The sequence below is a fragment of the Phacochoerus africanus genome, chromosome 12 (genome assembly GCF_016906955.1).
Source record: "Phacochoerus africanus isolate WHEZ1 chromosome 12, ROS_Pafr_v1, whole genome shotgun sequence".
Taxonomy (NCBI): domain Eukaryota; kingdom Metazoa; phylum Chordata; class Mammalia; order Artiodactyla; family Suidae; genus Phacochoerus; species Phacochoerus africanus.
Window position 1 is genome coordinate 11517131 of NC_062555.1, and position 23410 is coordinate 11540540.

Sequence of the window (23410 nt, forward strand, 5' to 3'; positions counted from 1 at the left end):
AGGTTATTTAACATTTATGAAGTTAAGATGTAATCAGAAAAACCCTGATTATCTTTACAAATAAAAAAGTTAAATTATTCAACTTTTTTTTTTTTCTTTGTGGCTTCATTTCACAGCAGGTGCATACTTTACAATGGGACAAGTCAATCAAACAATCCTTTTTAAAAATCTTTTCTCTTCTTTTTTTTTTTTTAAGGAGCTGGAGCAAGAACCATTCTAAGAGGAAAACTGTTAATTCAGTTTCATAGCTACCTTTGCCTCAAACCATGGGTTGTGCTTAACAGAATGTTTTTTCAACAAATTAGCATAAATTCTGCCTTTTATAGGTAGGAGTGTCTTGGTTCTGTCCTTTTGGGGGCCGTGGAAGTGAAACTGGACCCCCCTTGACCACATATGTATACCAATTGGATAGAAATTTTACATAGTTCGTATGATAGTTACCATTTTATGCCTTTTCCATCCAACTAGATGGGAGAGTTCTTGACAAGAGGGACAATGTCTCATTCATTCTTCTTTTTAACTCCCCAAAGTTCTAGCATCATGCCTGGCCCCTGAGAGGGGCTTGTAAACATTTTCATGCTTGGGAAAATGAATATCCGTCTATCCAAGTGTAAATGAATTACATCCTTTGAAATGTTCAGCCTCAAATTAAATGACCCTACTGGGTTACTAGAGGGACTGTCCTTGGATTACCTCACCCTCATTTATGTTTGCCGTACCTTATGGCCCTTCTTTTTTAAAAAAAATTAAAACTGGATCATAGTAGAAAGCAGAACAAAATCATTTGCTTTCTGTACTGTTTCGGAAGAAAAATAGTGAAAAAATAGAGTACAGTGGTTTTGAACCTAGAATTTGGAGTCAGATTCATGATGGGTTGGCTGTGGCACCCATGCGATGTATAATCTAGGGAAAAAAGCTTATAACATTGCAACTGACTTTTCTCATTAGTGAAATGGGGAGAACACCAGATGTACTACAAGTTGTTATGAACATTAAATGAGATATGAGTTAATCTCTTAGAAAAATTGCACAGCACATATTAGAACTCAAAAAGGTAAGATAAATGTATTAAACATCAAAAGTAAAGGCAACAAAAGAAAAAAAAATAAACAGATGGGACCACATCAAACTAAAAAGCTTCTGCACAGCAGAGGAAAACCATCAACAGAATAAAAAGACAGCCTATGGAGTAGAAGAGAATATTTGCAAACCACGCATCTGAAAAGGGGTTAAATATCCAGTGGATACTATGAACCCACATGACTGAATAGTAAAACAAACAAACAAACAAAAACTCAATTAAAAAATGGACAAAGGACCAGAATAGACATTTTTCCAAGGAAGAAACACAAATGGCCACCAGGCACATGAACGGGTCCCAACCGTCAGTAATCCTCGGAGAAATGCAAATCAAGGCCACAGTAAGATATCATTTCACATCTCTTAGGATCTTCATTATCAGAAAGACATAAGGTAACAAATGCTGGTGAGGATATGCAGAAAAAGGAACCCCGTACACCGGTTGGAAATGCAAACTGGTAGAGACACTATAAAAAACAGTATGGAGGTTCATTAAGACATTAAAAATGGAATTGCTATGTGATTCAGCAATTCTACTTCTGTGTATATATCCAAAGGAAATGAAATCATTATCTCCAAGAGATAGCTGGTCTCCCACTGCAGTGCTATTCACAACAGCCAAGGCATGGAAACAATCTAAATGTCCATTAATGGATGAGTGCATAAAGAAAATGTGATATGTGTACAATGGGATATTGTTCACCCCTTAAAAAAGAAGGAAATCTTGCCATTTGCTACACCCTGAATGAAGCTGGATGGAGGGATAATGCTAAATGAAATAGCCAGACAGAGACAAATACTGAAGGATATTGCTTATATGTGGAGTCACTAAAAAAAAAAAAAAAAAAAAAAGTTGAATGCATAGAAACAACAAAGGCTGATGGCCAAGGACTGAGAGGATGGGGGAAAGAGGGGGAGGTTGGTGAAAGGCTTAAACTTTTAGTTATATGAAGAAGGTCTGAGCTGACAGTGCTGTATTGTGTAACTGAAATTTGCTAAGACAGTAGAAGTTGGGTTCTCATTAAGAAAAAAAAGAGGAAGCATATGAGATGATGAATGTGTTAATTAAATCAATGGTGAGAATCCTTTCACAATGGATATATATATCGTACAATTATGTTATCCACTTTCAATGAATTACCATTTTATTTGTCAATTATACCTCCATAAAACTGAAAAAAGATAAATGAATGAATATGCAAAATAAACTACAAATCAATGAAATGAGTTTTACATTTTCTTCTGAAACTCACTGCTCCTTGTCACTTGGCTACTGCACTTAACAAGAAACCTGAAACAAGTGCCAATGTTGAATCATCCCAATTAATGCAATGGAATCCCTGAGAATGCTTAATGCCAATTTTGCCTTTAAATAGATAGTATCTGATCTCATACACTGCAGTCAATGAGCTCACCGAATGCCAAGATGCCTAATGTCTGTAGAGAGACCATATTGTGGCTAGCTACCCTTTCATCGAAACTTGATTAATGAAAATCATTTATATTCCTCAGCAATATTAATTTCAATGATTTCTCAGTAGAAGAATGGTTGCCAATTCTTTTCTTTAATGGACTAAGAGATAAATTGAAAGGAAAAGCACCAGTATTTCAATATTATGCATTAAGCCTAAATAACTCACCATCTTTAGTAAGAAAATACGGGTGTTGAATCCAACGGCAGCGTTAATTAGAACATGATTAAGGGCTAGAACAGTTCAAAATATAGTCGTCACTTTGATAAATTAGAAAGCCCCATTATTACCTTCTGAGCTTTAATAATTTTGGGTGTCTGGATTCTCAAATGGCAGGGATACCTGTCTCTATTCTTTTTTTTTTTTTCTTTTTATGGTTACACCTGGGGCGTGTGGAAATTCCCAGGCCAGGGATTGAACCCATGCCTCTGCAGCAACCTGAGCCACTGCAGTTGGATTCTGAACTCATCCCACAGTGGGAACTTCCCTATCTCCATTCTTAATCTGAATAAACCATTTATGTACCCCCCGGGTATTTTCTTCTTCCTTTTCTATAATTTTCCACCCATTAGGGTAACATATATACTTTTTTCCCTTTAATATGAATGGGCAAGCTCTGCCCCAAGGTTCAGAACTGATAACAATAAGAAGAAGAAACAAGGCATAAACTAACCTGCTTTATGTTATCTGTAGATTCAAATAGGAATGAGCGACATCTACCAGTGCCCACTGACTATGCGCTTCTATAGGAAATCAAGTGTTTGAATAATTTTAAACTGCAGAAAAATCCAAAATTTATTTATGTTTGCCTGAATCATAAATTTTAGAAGCGTACTCACCAATTTCTTTATTAATTTAGGAAACATTTTATAAGGATATCTTGTTTGCATAGCATCAGTCTTGAAGGTACAAAGGATATACAGAAGAGTAGAACTCTTGATTTTTCCAGGGTCTGGAGTGTTTTGATAATCTTCCTGCTAATATTTGTCAAGTAATAATGAGATAAAGTCAATCAGGATTTACTTGGGAGGTAAGAGAAAGTCTACCAAGGCATTGAAATAGTCTTCGAATAACTGCTTTGCGGTTAATTGAGAAATGCCTCTTTTCCTCTCCCACCCAGTTAAAATCTCCCATCCTAGTTTTGCTAAGTCATGTCTATTCCTTCTGCACTTTAGGATGGGCAGGTAAAGGCCTCTGGTTACCAGTTCCTTCACGGTGCAAGAGAGAATCATTGCTAGATGGATATTTTCCCTTCAGGGGCTCCGCATTTCCCACAACTAATCTCACAAAAACCATTTTTCTCTCCAAAACATTTGGTTTTCACCAACACCTAGTCCTGCTTCTTGGCCCTTAGGGATACTATCAAAAAAAACCAAAACAAAACAAAACAAAACTAGTTATTCTATCATAAATCTGAAAGGCTTTGTAGGCAATAAATTGGAAGTAGGATTTGGATTTAAGAGTTAAGCCAAAGACAGGAAGGAGTTGCTCTCATAAGGCAGTAGTACAGAGCAGATCTGAATGTGAATCCTGGTTCTGCAGTGTGACTCTGAGTAAATTATATTACTTCTTTAAGATTCAAGTTTCTTATCTTAAGATCTTCATAATGATATGACTTGTCTCCCAGAGTTGGCATGAAAATTAACTGCAGTAAGGCAGGGAAAGGGCTTCTTAAAGTGTTTGGTGCAGTTCCCGCTGTGGCTCAGCAGTAATGAATATGACTAGTATCCATGAGGATGCGGGTTTGATCCCTGGCCTCACTCACTGGGTTTAGGATCCAGCATTGCCCGGGTCACAGGCATGACTGGGATCCCACGTTGCTGTGGCTGTGGCGATTTGACCCCTAGCCTGGGAACTTCCATAGGCAGCAGGTGTGGCCCTAAAAAGAAAAAAAAAAAGAAAGAGTATTTGGTGCATACTAGGAATTTAACAAATGGCAAATATAAGCAGGTAGTATCAATGCATATATATGATACGGGCCATCAGTATCACAATTTCTTTTCCCCTGAATCATGTCACACATTCTCTGGACCTCGCTCCTTTTACTAATAGCATTTATAAACATACAGTAAGACTTAATTTATAAGTAGCATTGAAATGGGAAAATAAACCGAAAGGCCGCTTAATTGCATAGGTCATAGTCTGTTGCCAGGCAACCACGTAGATTTTTTTTCTCCCCACAAGTCACCTGTGTAAGCTCACTCTGTCCATACTGACCACAAAAGAAGATACATGTGAAAAACTCAGTGAATTTAACCACCATTTTGGCTTAGTACATTCAAGGGAAACTGGTTTGAGCCACATTCTCAGAGTTTTATTGGAACTGGCCACTTTTGCTTGGTGTGGGTGATCCACGGTGACTAAACTTGGAACACGTCTAAAGTCACCAGGGGAACTTGACCCCAGGCCAGGACATTCTTTTTCAGTCAACTTGGGGTTGAGAATCTGACTTGGCAGGTGATTCTAATGTTCACTCAGGTTTGGGAACTATAGGTATTGGGAACTATAGGTATTTTGCCCATTTTTCAGCTCTGCGTATGAGGCAATCCCTTTGTCACGAAAAAGGAGTATGAGGAATACCCAGGAAGCTTTGATTGTGAGAAAATAAACAACCTCCAGTTATAACAAGTTTGTTTTCTTCCTGTTTAAAACATATATTTGTGACTGTTCAGGAACAGAAAAATGTTTTTATTATCCAAATCAAAACACAGCATGAGGTACTTTCCAATAAAATCAACTGTAGATTATACACAAGTCAAAATCATCTGCCTGTTTACTGAGTTCAAAATCCTTCTAGGCACTGGGGAAAAAAGTTTAATTTAAGATTTTAATCTTTCCATATATTACAGGGTTTCTGTAATGGATTTTGTGCATCTGAAACTAAAAGATTGACAGGTCTGGATATTATAGATTTATTAACCATCGGTTACATGGTCAGAGTTAGCGCGTAAGGCATTTCTACGGTATCCCTTAGGCTGGACTAGAATGAACAATTTCTACAAAGCCTGAGGTAGACAAGAGTTAAGGTTACATTGAAAAAGCAAAACTTGCCTTTCACGACGATCCTTTTCTAAATAGAAACGCTACACATTAAACATGAAAATATGATGTTGTACCCAAAGAAAGAAATGACAAAATTCTGGGAAATCGAAAGAAGTCTTAACATTTTTACAAACCCCACCCTGCAGTGTGCGGTTTTTATCGTTCTGAAAGTGGGGACCTTGGGACCTAGCTAATGTTGGGAACAATACTTTTTTAAAATGAATAATTAAAGGTAAAAATAATTATCTGAAAATTAGCACCATCTTTAGAATATTATAGACTGGATAATGTATGCCAATTATACAAATTAACTCGTTTAATTACAAGAACGCAACATATAGGTATTATCATTATCTCCCTTTTACAGGTGGAGATAGTTGAGACTCAGAAAAACTGACTTATTTAAGGTCAGCTAATAGGTGACACGCGTGGGATATGTTTCCTGGTTTTCTCATTCATCTCACTTTGGTTGTCCTAAAAGAAAGATGTTTTCAAATCCTTACTGAATGGGGAAGTCTTCAGGTTAGCAATGGTAGTTGATGTGGGTAATAGTGGGAAAATGACAGCTCCTTTGATAGACCATAGGACTTCCTGGTCGTTTGGCTAGGAAATCATCAGCTTTGCTTATCACCCTGGTCTTTGGGTTATTGTTATTTGAGAGCTTGGATTGTAGATGATCCTGAATTGAACATGAGACCTCTCCAGCCATGGGGCTGAATCTGGTCTCAGGCCTCATTTGGCCCTGTGGAGCACAAACACCCCATCATTATAAAAATGCCAAGGAGAAATACGCTAAAAGGTAGCAAGGTCTCAATGCCTGTCCATGAAGGTAGAAATCAATTCCATAAGAGGATATGTAAGTTTCTGCATTTTTCACAGCAGGAGATGTGTGTTTTCCTCCACTGAAATTAAGGGCAGAGTTCAAGAATATCTGTGCCTCTCAGGCTGCACTAAGGATTACAGCTTTGTGACATAGTTTGGTGCTATTGATTATCCCTTCGTGTTTTGTTGAATTTAATATGTTGCATATTCCTCTTAAAACAAAGGTAGGTGGAATCATTTATATTTAATATTGTAGAACAATGTACTTGCTTACAAAGCTCTTAAAAGGGTTTCTCTGGCAAATTTGACCAAAAGAGACCTTTTCATCTTTGATCTCAGATTACGACATCAGAAAGATGTTGGCTCACGAGAATTTAAGTTTTCTATTTTAGGCCTTTATGTTATTTTTATGAGTATTACCTGTTTTGACTGAGATATGTGTTTAATTCAATGAAAAATATGTCTTCATTAATTATTTTATGGAATGGATCTGCTGTTAGCCAAAACGGCTGTTAACTAATCATTTTCAGTTCCATGTTAAATTTGGGTAACTTATTCTGATGGGCCCCATAGGGGTTTGTTTTAACTTCATGTTTAAATTTCATGTTAAGACCAGATGTTGAAGGCGCTCCCGCTATGGTGAAGTGGATTAAGAATCCAACTTCAGTGGCTCAGGTCAGTGTGGAGATGTAGGTTTGATCCCTGGCCTGGTGCAGTGGGTTAAGGATCTGATGTTGCCACAGCTGTGGTGTAAGTTACAGTTGTGGCTCAGATTCAGTCCCTGGCTCAGGAACTTCTACATGCCATGAGTGCATCCAAAAAAAAAAAGACTAGATGTTAAGAATAAAATCACATATCTTTGAAGTGCACTTAACACCTTAGCGAGTTTTAAATATCACTATGCCTCATGCTAAAAGAAGAGAAAGCAGATGTCACTTTAATCCTTAACCCACAGTGTTAGTGCAATCCGAATTTTACCTGAGGATGATTACAATATTTCAAATAAAATAATGCACTAAACCACAAAAGCAACTGACTAGTGAGGAAGTGGTTTGTTGGAGGCTACACAGCACAGAGGCAGAATTCAGCTACTGGTCACAACTCAAGGTGCATGGGTTGGGTGGTCTGTTGTCTTTCTGAATTCCTCATTCGCTTCTGTAATATAATGCCAATGACTCAATATAGGAAATCCTACAGAAATGAATGGGCAAGGCTGCTCAGACCTATGCCGCTAAAGCTTGGATAGGTATAAATAAGAAGAGAGATTTTTAGGCTCTGGTACTTGAAAAAAAGTATTGCTTTGATGGAAAACTACATATATATCTACATATCTTTGTGTAGACCCCTGCATCTCTACAGATATGTATGTAGGTAACTGCTTACGCATGGACCCATGGTTTGATTTATTCTGTTTATACGGATTCAGGAGACAGATTATGTCCTTCTGATTTTCTACATTCACATTTCCATCCTTATCTCCAGTGAACTTCTTTGAAATGTTTTAAGTTATACACACACATGCACGCACACACGCACACACACACACACACACGCACATGCACACACACGTGTGTGTGCTCTATTATTATTATTATTATTTTTACCTGGCGGGTTCCAAGCAACAAACAAGGAAGAAGGCCCAATGACTGTGATGTTGTGTGGAGGCTGGATGTCTTCTGGTGTCAGCACAGGTGTCTGTACAATGTACTCATCACTAGAACTGCTGCCACCTCCAGTTGTGGCTTCTAACTTGTACGTGTACCTATGTTCAAAGAAGAAAGAATTGTGATAAGGGAAGGCGGGAGAGACCGGAACAGTGATTGCTGGCTTTTCTATCTCTTGCTCCACCCTGAATTTGTGATAAACTGCAAATTCTTGGCTCCCTGTCCAGAAACTTTACCATAGACCTTGTAGTTTTGCTAGCACAGGGCACATTTCCTCCAGGCCATCCCTACTGCTTCCCCTTTCCCGTTTTATTTATTTATTTTTATATTTCTTTCCTTTTTCTTTTGGCTTTGTAGGGCTGCACCCGTGGCATATCGAAATTCCCAGGCTAGGGGCGGATTCGGAGCTATAGCTGCCAGTCTACAGCACAGCCACAGCAATGCCAGATCTGAGCTGCAGCTCACGGCAATGCCAGATCCTTAACCCACTGAACAGGGCCAGGGATGGAACCAACGTCCTCATGGATACTATTCGAGTTCATTCCTGTTGAGCCATGACAGGAACTCCCTCTTTGCTTTTCTTAAAGATTTCAGGAAAGTCATGGAGTTTGCTGGTGGATGGTGGAGGATGCAAATGAATCTTCTCCAGTTTTGAAATGGGGCAGAGTTCAGGGAACTCTGTTGAGAGAACGGTGTTACTAAAGTGATCTGCTGCTCTCTGCACTAAACCATCTGCTGCGCTAAGATGCATTTTATCTCTGCTGAGACGTGAATGCGAATGAATTATAAATATGTGGAACGTTTCCCCTAAAACCACTCACGTCTGTCGATAGTGCAGCAAGTAGAGAAAACCTGAGGCCAGAAGCAAAAGTTGTTGGTGTGAAACAACCTTTACCTCTCTTTTCTTACTCGTTTAGGGCTGCATGTTTTTGAAGCTATCTGATCGTTTTTAAAACTGAACACTTTGTGTGTTTTGTACACTTCAAAATTCTCAGGTCTACAGCAGAACTTTGTAAATCGAACTATATTTCAAAAAAACTTTAAAAAATGAAAAAAAATTCTCATGGCAAATAAAAGTAATTGCTGATTTACAGTGTTAAGGAATTTCGTGTCTTCTGAAGGCTAGTGTCATGAACTAGCGCTGGGGTCCTCAACATGTGAAATGGATGAAAAGGTCTCCCCTGCGATGGAAAGGCTAAGAGTATGTGCGGAGATTACTTCACCAGCTTGCTTGCCTGCTTCCTTCCTTTCTTTCTTTCTTTTCCTCTCTTTTGCTTTTTTTGGCTTTTTTAGGGCTGCACGTATAGGATATGGAGGTTCCCAGGCTAGGGGTCTAATTGAAGCTGTTGCTGCCGGCCGACCCCACAGCCACAGCAATGGGATCCGAGCTGCATCTGTGACCTACACCACAGCTCATGGCACCACTGGATCCTTAATCCACTGAGTGGGGCCAGGGATGGAACTGCCTCTTCATGGATACCAGTTGGGTTTAGTTACTGCTGAGCCATAACGGGAACGCTAATTAATTTAATAGTGGTTCAGCTGGAGGGCTCTTTCTCAGCCTGAAAAATCTAAACTTCTTGCTGTATAATTGGTAAAGTTTTCTTTTAGTTTACCTGCTGTTGGGCTCCAGGTTTTTATCAGTGAAATTCCGCTCCTCGCTGCCGCCCAGGAAAACCATGGTTCCATTACGACTCAACTGATACTGAGAAATGAGGCCATTGGGCTTTTCGGGCAGACTCCAATACAATTCCACTGTTGTAGAATTGACAATAATGTGTCGAGGCGTCACCCAAACTCCTGGCAAAAATAATACCCTGAAGTTTTATTGTTAGGATGAAAGAAACACCTTCTTAAAAGTCACACCACCACCTCACATACTATGATCTTTTTCCTCTGTTGATGAAAAAAAAAATCTCATGGTGAGCGACAAAAATACATTTTGTTGGCTTTGGAGATGAAAAATGTAATTAAATATGAATATATTTTAGGAGTTCCCGTCATGGCGCAGTGGTTAACGAATCCGACTGGGAACCATGAGGTTGCGGGTTCGGTCCCTGCCCTTGCTCAGTGGGTTAACGATCCGGCGTTGCCGTGAGCTGTGGTGTAGGTTGCAGACGCGGCTCGGATCCTGCGTTGCTGTGGCTCTGGCGTAGCCTGGTTGCTGCAGCTCTGATTCGACCCCTAGCCTGGGAACCTCCATATGCCGCGAGAGCGGCCCAAAGAAATAGCAAAAAGACAAAAAAAAAATATATATATATATATTTTAATGCCTTAATTATTATTTTCGCATTGCTTTTATTCTTTTATATATAAGGATTTTTATTTTTTTTCCATTATAGCTGGTTTACCGTGTTCTGTCAATTTTCTACTGTACAGCATGGTGACCCAGTTACACGTACATGGATACATTCTTTTTTCTCACATTACCAGGCTCCATCTTAAGTGACTAGACATGGTTCCCAGTGCTACACAGCAGGATGAATTGCTTTTAGAAAGTGAATGTCAGAGAAAATAGCGGAAAATGTCTCTATCCTGGCTGTTACTCTGAGTGTAATCACGGCCTAGGAGACTATCCAGGAATTTTCAGCCTTCTTTTCTTTTGAGGGCCATACCTGCAGCATATAGAAGTTCCTGGGCCAGGGCACAGCCCCAGCCATGGCAGACCTGAGCCACTTCTGTGACCTACACCACGGCTCACGGCAACACCGGATCCTTAACCCACTGAATGAGACCAGGGATTGAACCCACATCCTCACTATGTCGGGTCCTTAACTGGCTGAGCCACGACAGGAACTCAGGGATTTTCCACGTTGATGCCTATGTATCTGGAATCACAATCTCGTACTTGAATTATCAAATTCAACACGCAAGCACACTTTGCCTTTGCTTCTCCGACACTACATGCTGTGTGGGCTTCTTTGTTTCCCTTTATCTCTGGCTCCTTCTTCCAGCCTCACTAACTGAATTCTCTTCCTTTCCTGGACCTCGGAAAACTGGGCTCTGTCCTCTGCTCTGCCCCACCCTCCTGCTTCTTCTTTCCCAACCGCTTTCTTTGTAGGTGATTTCCATTCAGTCTCGCTTTGAAACATGACCTGTATGTTGAACATGGCTGGATGCACATCCCTGCCCTAAAATCTCTCCTGAGCTTCAGATCCATGAGTTCCACCCTCTACTCGTCTACCTCCACCTGGATGGCTAATTGTCTATCCAAACCTAAAACATCCAAAACAGAGGGTTTATTCATCTTCCAATCTTATCCAACTATTCATGTTCTTGGCAAAACACAAAACAATGATCCTTGAGGCTCTCACTGGTTTTCACTGCTAAACATCATCTATCACCAAATCCCTCAGATTCTACCCAGAAGGTGTACAGTCCCTATATTTTTACCTCTCCTGATCCAAACTACATTTTTCTGGCTCTTGGACTCTAGCCTCTAAACTAATGTCCTTGTGTTTGACCTTGTCCTTGTCTATTTCACTGCAATCTTCATGAAAGCACATAAAAAATATAAAAAAATATTTTATTTATATATTTATATATTAAAAATTTTATTTATATATTAATATATATGTGTATATATATGTGTGTGCGTATATATATATATATATATATATATGTATGCCAGTGTAATCTTCATAAAATATACAACCCTTTTGAAATTGTTCATAAAGTATAATGCCAATTCCTCATGCTAATCCGTACGGTCCTACATTCTGCTGGCTCTGGCCTCCCTGACACTGTTCTCTCCATCACTCATGAAGCTCCAGCCACACCCGATGCCCTTCTAGCCTCAGAAAGCTTCAAGTTCTTTCCCACCTCTGGGCGTAGACCCTCTCGATCCCTCCACCTGGAACACTTTGGCTCATGACACCATAGTTCAGTGACCTGTATAAATCCCCCCTTATCCAGGTCTTATTTGACAGCTATTCCCCAACTATAACTTTAACCCAGTCGACCGTGATTCCAACCTCATTCCTCTCAATTGTAGGCCCTTTCTATGTTCTTCTAACAACCTTCATATCATAATCATCTTCTTTCTTTGATATCATCGTTTTCATATTGTTATGATGGTGGCCTATTTTTCTTTTTTTTTGGGGGGGGGGCGCGCACCCACGGCCTATGGAGGTTCCCAGGCTAGGGGTCAAATTGGAGCTACAGCTGCCGGCCTACACCACAGGCACAGCAATGCTGGACCTGAGCCGCATCTGTGACCTACACCACAGCTCACGGCAATGCCAGATAATCGACCAGGACCAGGGATCGAACCCACATTCTCATGGATCCTAGTCAGCTTCGTTAACCACTGAGCCAAGAAGGGAACTCTTATTTTTCTTATTAATACAAAGTTAGCTCCATGAGAGCAGGGGTCAACTCTGTATTATTAGTCAATGTATCTTTATGGGTAGCACAATGGCTAATAAATAATGAATGAATAAATTTATTGTGAATATATATCCTCAAAATTACTGTGTTAAATACTCCACAGAATACAAATGGGATTAAGATGTGGCTCATGCTTACAAGGAATTTATACCCTTCTGTATAAAAGATAAAATGTAGACACAAACAACTGTCCTTTCAGATCAAAGAGTCAAGTAGCCTCATAGATGTACAAACATACAGACAGAAAACCTAGTGGGAGGAAAGATCAGTCTATCATTTCCTGCTGCCATCTGGTCACGCTCTGAATAGACACGTAACTCCCTTCCTCAGCTTTTAAAAACCCGTTTCAATATTAGGTTCCCTCTAATCAATAGTTTTTGTTTGATTGCATCTCCTGTGTAAAGTTACTCACAGGTAACTTAAAGGGTAACATAAAGGGTGAGATTTCAAGACTCGTATAAGAGGGAGTTCCCTTCATGGCGCAGTGGTTAACGAATCCGACTAGGAACCATGAGGTTGCGGGTTCGATCCCTGGCCTTGCTCAATGGGTTAAGGATCTGGCATTGCCATGAGCTGTGGTGTAGGTTGCAGACGCCGCTCAGAACCTGAGTTGCTGTGGCTCTGGTGTAGGCCGGTAGCTAGAGCTCCGATTAGATCCCTAGCCTGGGAACCTCCATATGCCACGGGACTGGCTCTAGAAAAGGCAAAAAAGAAAAAAAAAAAAAGACTTGTATAAGAAAAAAATTTCAGGACATTCAAATGCACTTTATTGAGCAATGTTCTAAAGGAATCAAGATGAATTTGAAAATGCCTCCAAGTTACTGGATTTTCTAAGGAACAACTTATTCCTGAGAAGAAAGTAGTTCATTTTGTTCTGAAAGCTCACTCTATGTTAGGCACTTGGACAAATCCACAAATCACAGGATACATTTATGTCTGGGTCTCTCTGCCAAGAGCTGCTGGATGACTCAACCAGCTAATTAGAGTCCTGATTTAAAACTGATATTAATTTGTTGATTTAAGAGATGAAGGATCAAGCTTTAGTTCATAATCTGCTTCCTGCAGTCCTGTCTTTCTCTCCTTGAAGGATGTATTAAAAACCACAAAAGTGCTATAAGAAGGCTCTTGCTTAATTTCTGCTTTGAATTAGTCAATGCAGCCTGTGGATACAGAGGAGTTAATGAAATGAACTGAAGCAACATTTGGGGGTTGCTTTATGTTTTAAATTAAAGTTGAACTTCATATTTCTATAAGCTGCTGAAAGCTCTGTTCATGCTAGTAATAGCCCCGTGTCCATTGGTTTGATTTATAAGATGAAATTGGAATGTGTAGAAAACTAGTAAGTGCTGTGTTTTTACTTGCATAAGGATATGGAGACACTGCTGACTTGGCAGCGGCAAGAAATCCTTGATTGAATAAGACCCACCTTTGGTCAGGTGTCTTAGTCAGTCTCAGGTGAAGAATCTACATTCCTCTCTGAGCCTATGGCATCAGAAGATCTATTCTACATAATGGGAGGGCAGAACTGAGGCAGTTCAAGGGCAGGACATGGATGGCCATGAGGGAAGTCCTCTATAAGTGGGGTGGGGAGCAGGGAAATGAGCTGAGAGGTGTAAGAGCCAAAGGTCAGAAAAAGACCTTGATTAGTCTCTCGATATAAAGCTACTTAAAAAAAAAAGAACATGTCTACCAAATTTGTTTTCACTTTCTCTTGAGTGCCACCCAATATCACTCACTTCTTAACATGCCTATGAGTCTTCACTCCAAGTCAAAAATCCCAACATTGGCTTTCTCTTGGAAGCTAGTGAAAGGAACCAGTAATTGTATTGGCTGATGTCAGAAATGCATTGACTTCTAGACTAGTTATTATTAGTTTGCTGATTCAACTCAATTTTGTCATTTTTTGTGTTGGGTGCTGTGAATGTGGGGATGAAGACATGGTCTTCTTTTTATTTTTTTCCTTTTTTGGTTGCCCTTGCAGCATATGGAAGTTCCCAGGCCAGGGATGGGATCTGAGCCACAGCTGGGACCTACGGCACAGCCTCAGCAGTGCTGGATCCCTAACCACTGTGCTGGGTCGGGGATCGATCCTGAGCCACCACAGAGACAATGCTGGGTCATTAACCCACTGCGCCACAGCACGAACTCCAAACAGATAGTCTTTATCCTTTAAGGAACCTACTGCATCATGGTGAAGAAAAATGGATAAATAATTTATAGTCCACTTTGATGCATGCTTTCAGAAGAGGAAGTTTCGTATGCTATTAGAGCACCTAGGAAGGGTACCTAACATGGGCTGGGAATGAGATGAGGATGTAATGGCAAAGGGGTCAGAGGAGGTTTCCAGAGTGGGAGACCTCTGAGCCAAATTCTGAAAAAATGGGAGTTAGCTGAGTGAAGATGTAGGGAAGGGTGTTTAGGCTGAAGGAAACCCCAAAAAGTCCTAGGGACACAGAAAGCATGGGAGAAGTTCAAGTACCCTAGCATGACTGGTACATTACATTGCATGTGGGAAGCACCAAACGACTCCACAGATGGGCAGAAGCTAAAACTTGAGGAACTTATTCTGATTTACTAAGATGTGGATTTTTTTTTTTATTCCAGAAAGAAAATGGGATTTTTATAGAGGTGGCTAATGTGAGATACACCTATTTTGGCAAAAGGGGAAACATAATTGGGATGGATGGAGATAAAAGAAAGAGGAAAAAAGGCTAGAGACCGGTTAGGAGGATCTAGAGAAGTTACAGGGGTTGGAGCTAAGGCAACACCAGAAGAGATGGAAGGGAAGAACTAAATTTTAAAAATCCTTAAAATTTAAAATTTCTACCATGTGGTATCACTTAGTCATGGAATCTAAAATACGGCACAGATGATCCCACCTACAAAACAGAAACAGATCACGGCCAAGGAGAGCAGACGTGTGGGTGCCAACAGGGAGAGGGGAGGGAATGGGATGGAGGGGGAATTTGGGGTTGGTGGACACAAACTGTTACATCTGGAGTGAGTGGGCGATGGGGCCCTACTGTACAGCACAGGGGACTGTGTGTGACTGGGTCCCTTTTCTGTACCACAGCAACTGAAGATACCTTATAAATCAACGGCACTTTAATAAAAAACCTTTATGAATAATTGCATCCTATAACCTAAGGAAAGGGGAGCATTGAGAATATCAATTCGGGGGCTTAGGTGGTGAGACAGATGGTGGTCTTGAGAGAGAGAAGAGAGGGGGACGAGTGAGTGGGAAGAGAGATTTCAAATGCTGAAATACTCAGGTTGAAGTGTTTGTAAAACACCTAAGTATAAACATGGAATAGACCCACAGAGACATGGGCCTTCGTTCTCTAAGTGTAGGCTTCACGAAAGCTCTAGAATTTGGGAGTTTTCAGCCTTAAGTAGGAACTCCAGCCAGCCCTGGAGAGTTCCAAGGGGGGCTGTGGGGTTACAAGCACAAGGCTGGTGGAAAAGGCACACCCGCAGTTGAAAGAAGGGCAGAGGAAGAGGAACCTGGAATGAAACTGAGACAGGTGGGTCTTCGTTTCCTCTTGCTTTGTCCTATGTTCAGGGCTGGAGAAACGCAGGCCTACCATTTCGCATGACTGAGCTCTCAAGCGAATCGGAGCTGCTGGTACGGCAGCAATCCTGAAAAGGGAGCAATAACCCAGCTCTAGCTCTTTCCACTGCTTGACTGTGGGTCCACCACCCTTTTCCAGGAGGTTAACATTGTGAGACCTAGGTCTGTCTTATCAATAAGGCTCCAATGTGTTTTAACATCTTTTTAAAAGGATATGAAATAACAGAGTCGCTCCAGCTTACACATCCAATCCGTGTATTTAAATTCTTTTTTAAAAGACATTACATGAAAGACATGAGGAGAGCTCAGGGTGGCTTGAATAAACACTTCTTTTTAATTCTCTCTATATCCACGTAGGACACTCAAATGTTAGACCTTGAAACGATGCCTCACTCAACTGGGTCTTTGAAAATTAATTATATTTGGGTTATTAATTTAAAATGATATAATATGTGTATTTCCACTTTAGCAAAACAACAGAACTTAATGGTACCGCTGATTCGTTCCCTTACCGCATTCTAGTTAAGCACTCCGACCACACCTATTTCTCATACAAGTTATTCACCACTGGCACTTAAACAGCCAGAAAATGGCTTCTAAATCCATGCTTGTTCTGCAGAAGAAAAGCCCATTTAGTTTATTGTTCCTTTGCACAGTTATTCGTGTTAAAGGAACAGGGCATACAGTCAAAAAAAGAAACCAAGTAAAACATTTCTCACCTCATACTCCCCAGCACTGTTGAAAGCTATCATTTTTCAGTCACGAAATCTGAACTCTTTCAAGCAACTTTTTTTTTTTTAAGTGAGACTTTAGATGCAGAATTTCTGGGAATTTAAATACATGGAATGGATGCGTACGCTGGAGAGACCCTGTTACTTTATCAGGCTTGAGTTTCAGCCAAAACGGGTTGATAGACCCTTTAGAAATTATCCGTTATCATCAAAGTATCCATTTGATAGTTTACCTTTCCAAAAAATCCACTGCTGGTTTCTTCCTTTCAAAGGAACCCTAAGCTTTTTGACATGAAACATTCTTTATATAGAAAACATCATTAGTGGATTCCTGGTGAGGAGCCATATGCCCCATATGTGGAGTTTTCCATTTTATTCCCCATTTACTGATAGGAAGTTCAGGTCTAATATTCTGAGGTACAACAACCCCTTTCATTAGAAGAGTAATGGACAAGTGGTCTGATGATAATTAACATTATACGTCTGTTCAGAAACTTATTTATGCCTCTGTTTCCCTCCATGGAAAACAGGCAGATAATAAAGATGAACACAAGAATGCATGGATCACTAGCCCAGCCTTCTGAGTATGTTTTTGTCCTTAAAGTAAATGATACTGCCTATCCCAGCGCCCACCCCACTGCTAACCATTATTACAGGTGGGTCTGTATGCTTCCCAGAATCTTTCTTGTGCATTTATTTATTTATCTATAGAAATGAATATCATTTACTATACGTAAAGATGCCACATATTAATACAGTTCTATACCTTCTACTTTATAGGTACAGATCATTTCATTCCTTTGAACTGGTACACAGAATGCCATAACATGAATGTACCTGAATTTATGTAGCAATTTTCCCACTCACGGACATTTAGACTGCTTCCAATATCTTGCCATTTGCTTTTTATCTTTAACATTTGAACAAAATTTTTGGCTGCACCTGTGGTAGGCAGAACTTCCTGGGCCGGGGATTGCACCTGCACCACAGCAGCAACCAGAGCCACAGCTGTGATAATGCCAAGTCCTTCACTGCCAGGTCCCTGGGGAACTCCAATATTCTACCATTTAAACAAAAAAATATTCCAATAAACATCGCGGTACAGGCCTCCTCGTGCAGCAGTGGAACTGTTACTTTCCTGGCACAGATATTGGGAGTGGAAAACCTGTGTCTCAGGGCATGACCCTGTTAAATTTAGTGTATAGTGCCAGTTTGCCTTCGCAGGTGATGGTGCCACGCTCCCTTCCCTCCGGCTGTGTCGACTGTGGATTTCCTCCTCATGTTCATTTGCCAAAATCTTTGTTTTTCGTGGTCCATCTCAGAAGGCACCTGCTGCATAATATCTTTCAACCCATATCTACAATGGGCTGTAATCTCTCCCTCTTTAGATTGACCTGAGTATTCTGTTCATTTATTTTTTTGTTGTTTTTATTTTATTTTTTTTATTGTTATTTCCCCAATACAATTTTTTTCTTCCTACTGTGCAGCACGGTGACCCAGTTACACACACGTATCCATTCTTTTTTCCTCCCATTATCAGGCTCCGTCATAAGGAACTAGACATAGTTCTCAGTGACATTTATTCTTTTTTAACATCGTCTTTCAAAGTCTCTCTCTTCATATTGATTTGTGTACTTGTTCTATCACTTCTGTTTGATTGTCAATTCTTGACAGCAATGAATTTTTGTTTTTTTCTTTTTAGGGCCATGTCTGCAGCACCAGGAAGTTCCCGGGTTAGGGGTGGAATGGAGCTGCAGCTGCATGCTTATGCTGCAGCCACAGCAACACCGGATCCGAGCCACATCTGCAGCCTATGGTGCAGCTTGTGACAATGTCGCATCCTTAACCTACTGAGTGAGGCTGGGGATCAAACCCTATCCTCGTGGACACTGTATCTGGTTCTTACCCCACTGAGCCACAATGGCACCTTTGAAGGGAATATTTTTAATCAGCTTCAGCAGCTGCTCCTGGAATATTTAACTTTTCATTTTTGTCCTTTTAGGGCCACACCCGTGGCATATGGAGGTTCCCAGGCTAGGGGTCAAATCGGAGCTACAGCTGCCATCCTACACCATAGCCACAGCAATGCCACATCTGAGCCATGTCTGTGACCTACACCATGGCTCATGGCAATGCCAGATCCTTGACCCACTGAGCAAGGCCAGGGGTCGAACCCACAACCTCATGGTTCCTAGTTGGATTAGTTTCTGCTGCACCACAATGGGAACTCCTAGAATATTTAACTTTTGATTTTTGGACGAATTTCATATCCAAGTAGGTGATACTTTTTTCCATGGAAAACCACTTCTAAAAGGTTTAAGGAATTAAAAGCAAACTGCCTTGGGAGGCTTATAGTTTAACTAAAACTGAAAAATGGGAACCTAAAATATTATTTTGTTTTGTACCTCCAGGCTTTATTTCTTCTTCGTTGTTATTAAAGAGTTTATAGACTCCACATCAAAATACTATATGAAACTTCTCCCAAATCATGGGTATTTTTTAATTACCTTGAGGGGCTGCCTGCAGGGTCTGACCTAGAAAAGGCTCACTTGACGTGCATCCAGCAGATGTACAAGCTGTAAGGGTGAAGCTGTAGTTGGTGTACGGCTGCAGACCTAGAAAGAGCAAACAAGAAATAAAGAGCATCCTGAGAGGATTATTTATTATCAGTTAAACACCAGAAGTAACATGCAGAGTTGTAGATAGGAGATCCAAACATTTTAAGAGCAGGGAACATTAAGGGAGATACAACTTCACGAGCATCTCCGGGTTAATAGACACTTCCTCTCTCGCTGATAAAACAATACATTCTCAGCCTCAGAAGAGATCTTGGAATTCATGTCATCCATCCATCGATTCATCCTTCCCTGGACTCCCCTGTTCAAGGTGTCACGGAAGATACTCTGCCCATGTGTCCATAGGACTCCATCACCTGAATAGCACATTTCATCTTTAGAGACCTCTAGAGTTCTCCCTCTGTGGTTTCAAAGTCTTTCCTTACGCCGTGGTGAACTCTTTCTACCACTCCTACCCCTAAGGACTTAGAGAACAAATCTAATTTCTTTTCCACATGACAGTTCTTCAAATATTTGTAGACAGTTTTCAAATTCCCCCTGAGTCTTCTCTTCTCCAGACTAACCGTCCCCATTTCTGCAAGTGCTTCTTATATGAATAGGGGCAGGAAAAAAAAAAAAAAAAGATTAGATTCAACATTTTTTAGCCCCAAACCATATTCAGCTCAGCTGAACACCAACTAACCCCTCCTTTAAAAAACACTCTGCATTTCTTCACCATATGTGCCCGTATTGTGACAGCTCACATTCACTTCTGCAGTTTTTCGGGGGTATGTTCTTTTGTCTTTACACATAGATTAAACATACTTTGATAAAGGGATAGTGTTTATTACTTCTTTTGTATTCAGAATATGATGCAGCACAGTAATTGCTCAGTAAGTTCTCGGGGGAAAAAAAGAATGGCAGCCCATTTACAGGAGAAGTTGGGTGGTGTTAGATTTTACCACTCTGTTGGCAATGACCTTGGAGGAGTTACTTAGCTCCACTCGGCCTTGATCTACGGGTCTGTAAAAGAGGGAATCACTGCATCGAGCTTCCAAGGCTGTTGAGAAGATGGGATGGGTTACTTAGAGCAGTACTTTCTTCTAGCAAGAGCCACCTTAAGACTCAGCAGCATTCAACAAGGAGTATATCAAGGCTAACGCCTTTTGCCTTGAGTCTTGGGAAAACTCAAACAATGTCAAAGCTTTAAAAACATTTTCTTAAAAAAAGAATAGGACTTAATCTCTACGCCAAATAATTGCACTAAGTTATGACATGGATCCAACACTTCCTACGCTTATTTTTCATGAATTTTCACCTGTATGTTCACATTTCTGTTCTTTTGGTGAAGCGACTCTTCATCCAGAGACATTTGTGTGTTGCTCTGTCACTGTAGGCAGATCTGTGCAAATGCTACATTTTAAAAGATAAAAGTAGCACTTTTTATCCCCTGAAATTACTTCTTCTTTCATCACCTTCAACAGTATCTGACATTTTATTATATGTCTGATTATCGTTTGTCTCTCCCTCCATGATGTTAGCTCTTCAAAGGCAAGGACAGTGTTTTGCCGACAACTGTCCTTTGAATAATGACCAGGTCCAAAGTAGGTGCTCGTTAAGTGCATGAAAAAGTTAACTGGTTCATTCAGAATCCAAGCACAAGTCTGGGTTCTCGGCTAAAGCCATCGTGTTCTGCAGCCGGAGCTGCTCCAGGATTCAGCTTCAAAGGCCTTCGTGTTCCCTTATCAATTTAATGATAAGATGAGGATACTTATTTGATTATAATCTTCCATTTGGTTGCTATGGAGGATTTACATAATGTTTATATTTGCCTGATTTACAGACGAGGGGTATGATGAAAGATCTAAGCCATATCCAAGCCTTATATGTTTGATAAAACCTTATGGGAAAATGCTAAAGATTATAAAATATAGAGCTCAAGAGAAAATGGAAGGAAGTATCCAAGAGGCAAGGTCAAAGACAGCTGTGGCTGATTCAGCCTGAAGATATCCCCTCCTTTTCTGCCACTTCTGAAAAAGGGGGTCTTGACCCTTATAAACACCGTTTTATCTGAATGTCTTACTTAGAATGTAAGCCCTTTGAGAGTAAGAATCGTATCTTTGAGTTTTTCTTTAAAATCATTTTTCTCCCATAGTGCCAATTTGATGTGTCCAATGTTTGTTAAATATTGTTTAAGGAAGACCAAAAGCACAGAAGTGCTTAGGCAAGGCTATGATGGCAAGGCTAAGATGGCAGTAAAGATGGCAAGGCTATGATGGCAAGGCTATGATGGCAAGGCTATGATGGCAAGGCTATGATGGCAGTAAGGATGGCAAGGCGATGATGGCAGGGTGATGATGGCAAGGCTATGACGCTGTGATGTGCGTGTATCCATCACAAGTGTGATCTGACCAAACAGATTCTTCTCATAATCTTCTCCCCCGCCCATGTATCTATCTGAGTAGGAGATTCTTCTCTAGTTGCATATTATTATTAAAATAATAACAGAAATTAATTTACAAACAATAAACATTTTCTAATTTTTTCCTGAAGGTCAGACTTAAGTGTGTCTGCTAAAACTGAAGCAATACTTTATTTTTCTCTGAAATATTCTAATAAAAGAAAGGTTCAATTCTCTTCCTCTATTTTATGTTGGCTGGCCTGGTTTCAGACTTTTTCTTAATGTTTAATTTTTTCCATTATAGTTGGTTGACAGCTTTCTGTCAATTTTCTAGCATATAGCTAGGTGACCCAGTCACACATACGTATATACAATTCTTTTTCTCACATTATCCTCCATCGCACTCCATCATAAGTGACTGGATAGAGTTCCCAGTGCCATGGCTTCAGACTTCCAAAGGACATTTTAGGATGGGTCTTAGAAAAAGAAGGGACAATGTCATCATAGAGGTGAATTAAGATTGATTAGAAGATTGAGGATATTTGGGAGTTCCCATCGTGGCGCAGCGGAAACGAAATCTGACGAGGATCCATGAGGTTTCGGGTTCGATCCCTGGCCTCACTCAGTGGGTTAAGGATCTGGCGTTGCTGTGGCTGTGGTGTAGGCCGGCAGCTACAGCTCCGATCGGACCCCTAGCCTGGAAAACTCCATATGCTTCAGGTGTGGCCCTCAAAAGACCAAAAAAAAAGAAGCTTGAGGATATTTGCAGTGAGGGTAGTAGCTAAAGAGAACGGTCCATAGACATAGAGTCTTTTCTTTACAAGAGTTTTTGGAGGCAGCGTCTTGGTTTCCACATCTGTAACGTGTGGGCGATAGGAGTGCAGAAGGCCTAACTGGACCACGGGCTGATGTGCGGGAGGGAAATAGATGAATCCATAATGTTCTATATTCTATGTCTCAGGTCTTGTCTTTGGCCAATTGTGAGAGGGCTGGGTAACCAACAGGCTTGGTTCAAATAGTCTGTAAGGAAAGCATGGGCTGCCATGAGGCATAGACGATTTACATGAACTGGATGACTTTCATGTCTGTGACTCTGTAAAACTCCATAAAATCAACACATTTCAAGTAGAATTTGCTGTCATTTTAAGGAAGCCCCTGTTGGTAGTCCTTAAAATGAGACATGTATGAAATATTAGCAACAGGCAATGCAAAGGGCACACGAATTGAAAACTACTCATGAATGGATCAGGATGAGAAGAGGGAAATAAAGAGACGTCTCCAAGGAACCGTTCAGACTGTAACTTAATCCTAAAGTTGAAGAGTAGAAGGAGCAAAGAAAACATCATTCAAGGGCTCAGCACGGAATTAAAAGAGTAAGAAATAGAAGCTGGAGCGCAGAGAAAGACAAATGCATGGAGAAAAGCCAAGTATTTAACGTTTCAGTGTAGTGGAGATTACTGTGGCTACAAATTACCTGAATTTCCCTACAGGGAATCGTGTTCTCTTTTAAAGGAAAGAAGCATATACTATAACCAAACTCATTACAATTACACTTGCAGGTAACACTCCTTTCAAGAGTAAATACGTGTTAAAAATAGATCGCCAAGAGTCTGCCTGTGGATCATGAAAACATGATTTGGAAAACAAAACCCATACCTGTGTAAGTTACCTTGAGTGTACTCT

General features: G+C 40.4%; 1 protein-coding gene across 1 annotated transcript in view; it reads right to left on the reverse strand.

Annotated features, from left to right (window-relative positions):
* The window catches only part of USH2A (usherin), an 811661-nt gene that overhangs the window by 161547 nt on the left and 626704 nt on the right, over positions 1-23410 (reverse strand). Inside the window, exons 55-57 of the mRNA XM_047754984.1 lie at positions 19279-19386; positions 9697-9880; positions 8021-8178 (exon numbers count right to left, since the gene is read on the reverse strand). Coding sequence (XP_047610940.1) covers positions 8021-8178; positions 9697-9880; positions 19279-19386 — 450 coding nt within the window. The remainder of the gene's footprint in view (positions 1-8020; positions 8179-9696; positions 9881-19278; positions 19387-23410) is intronic.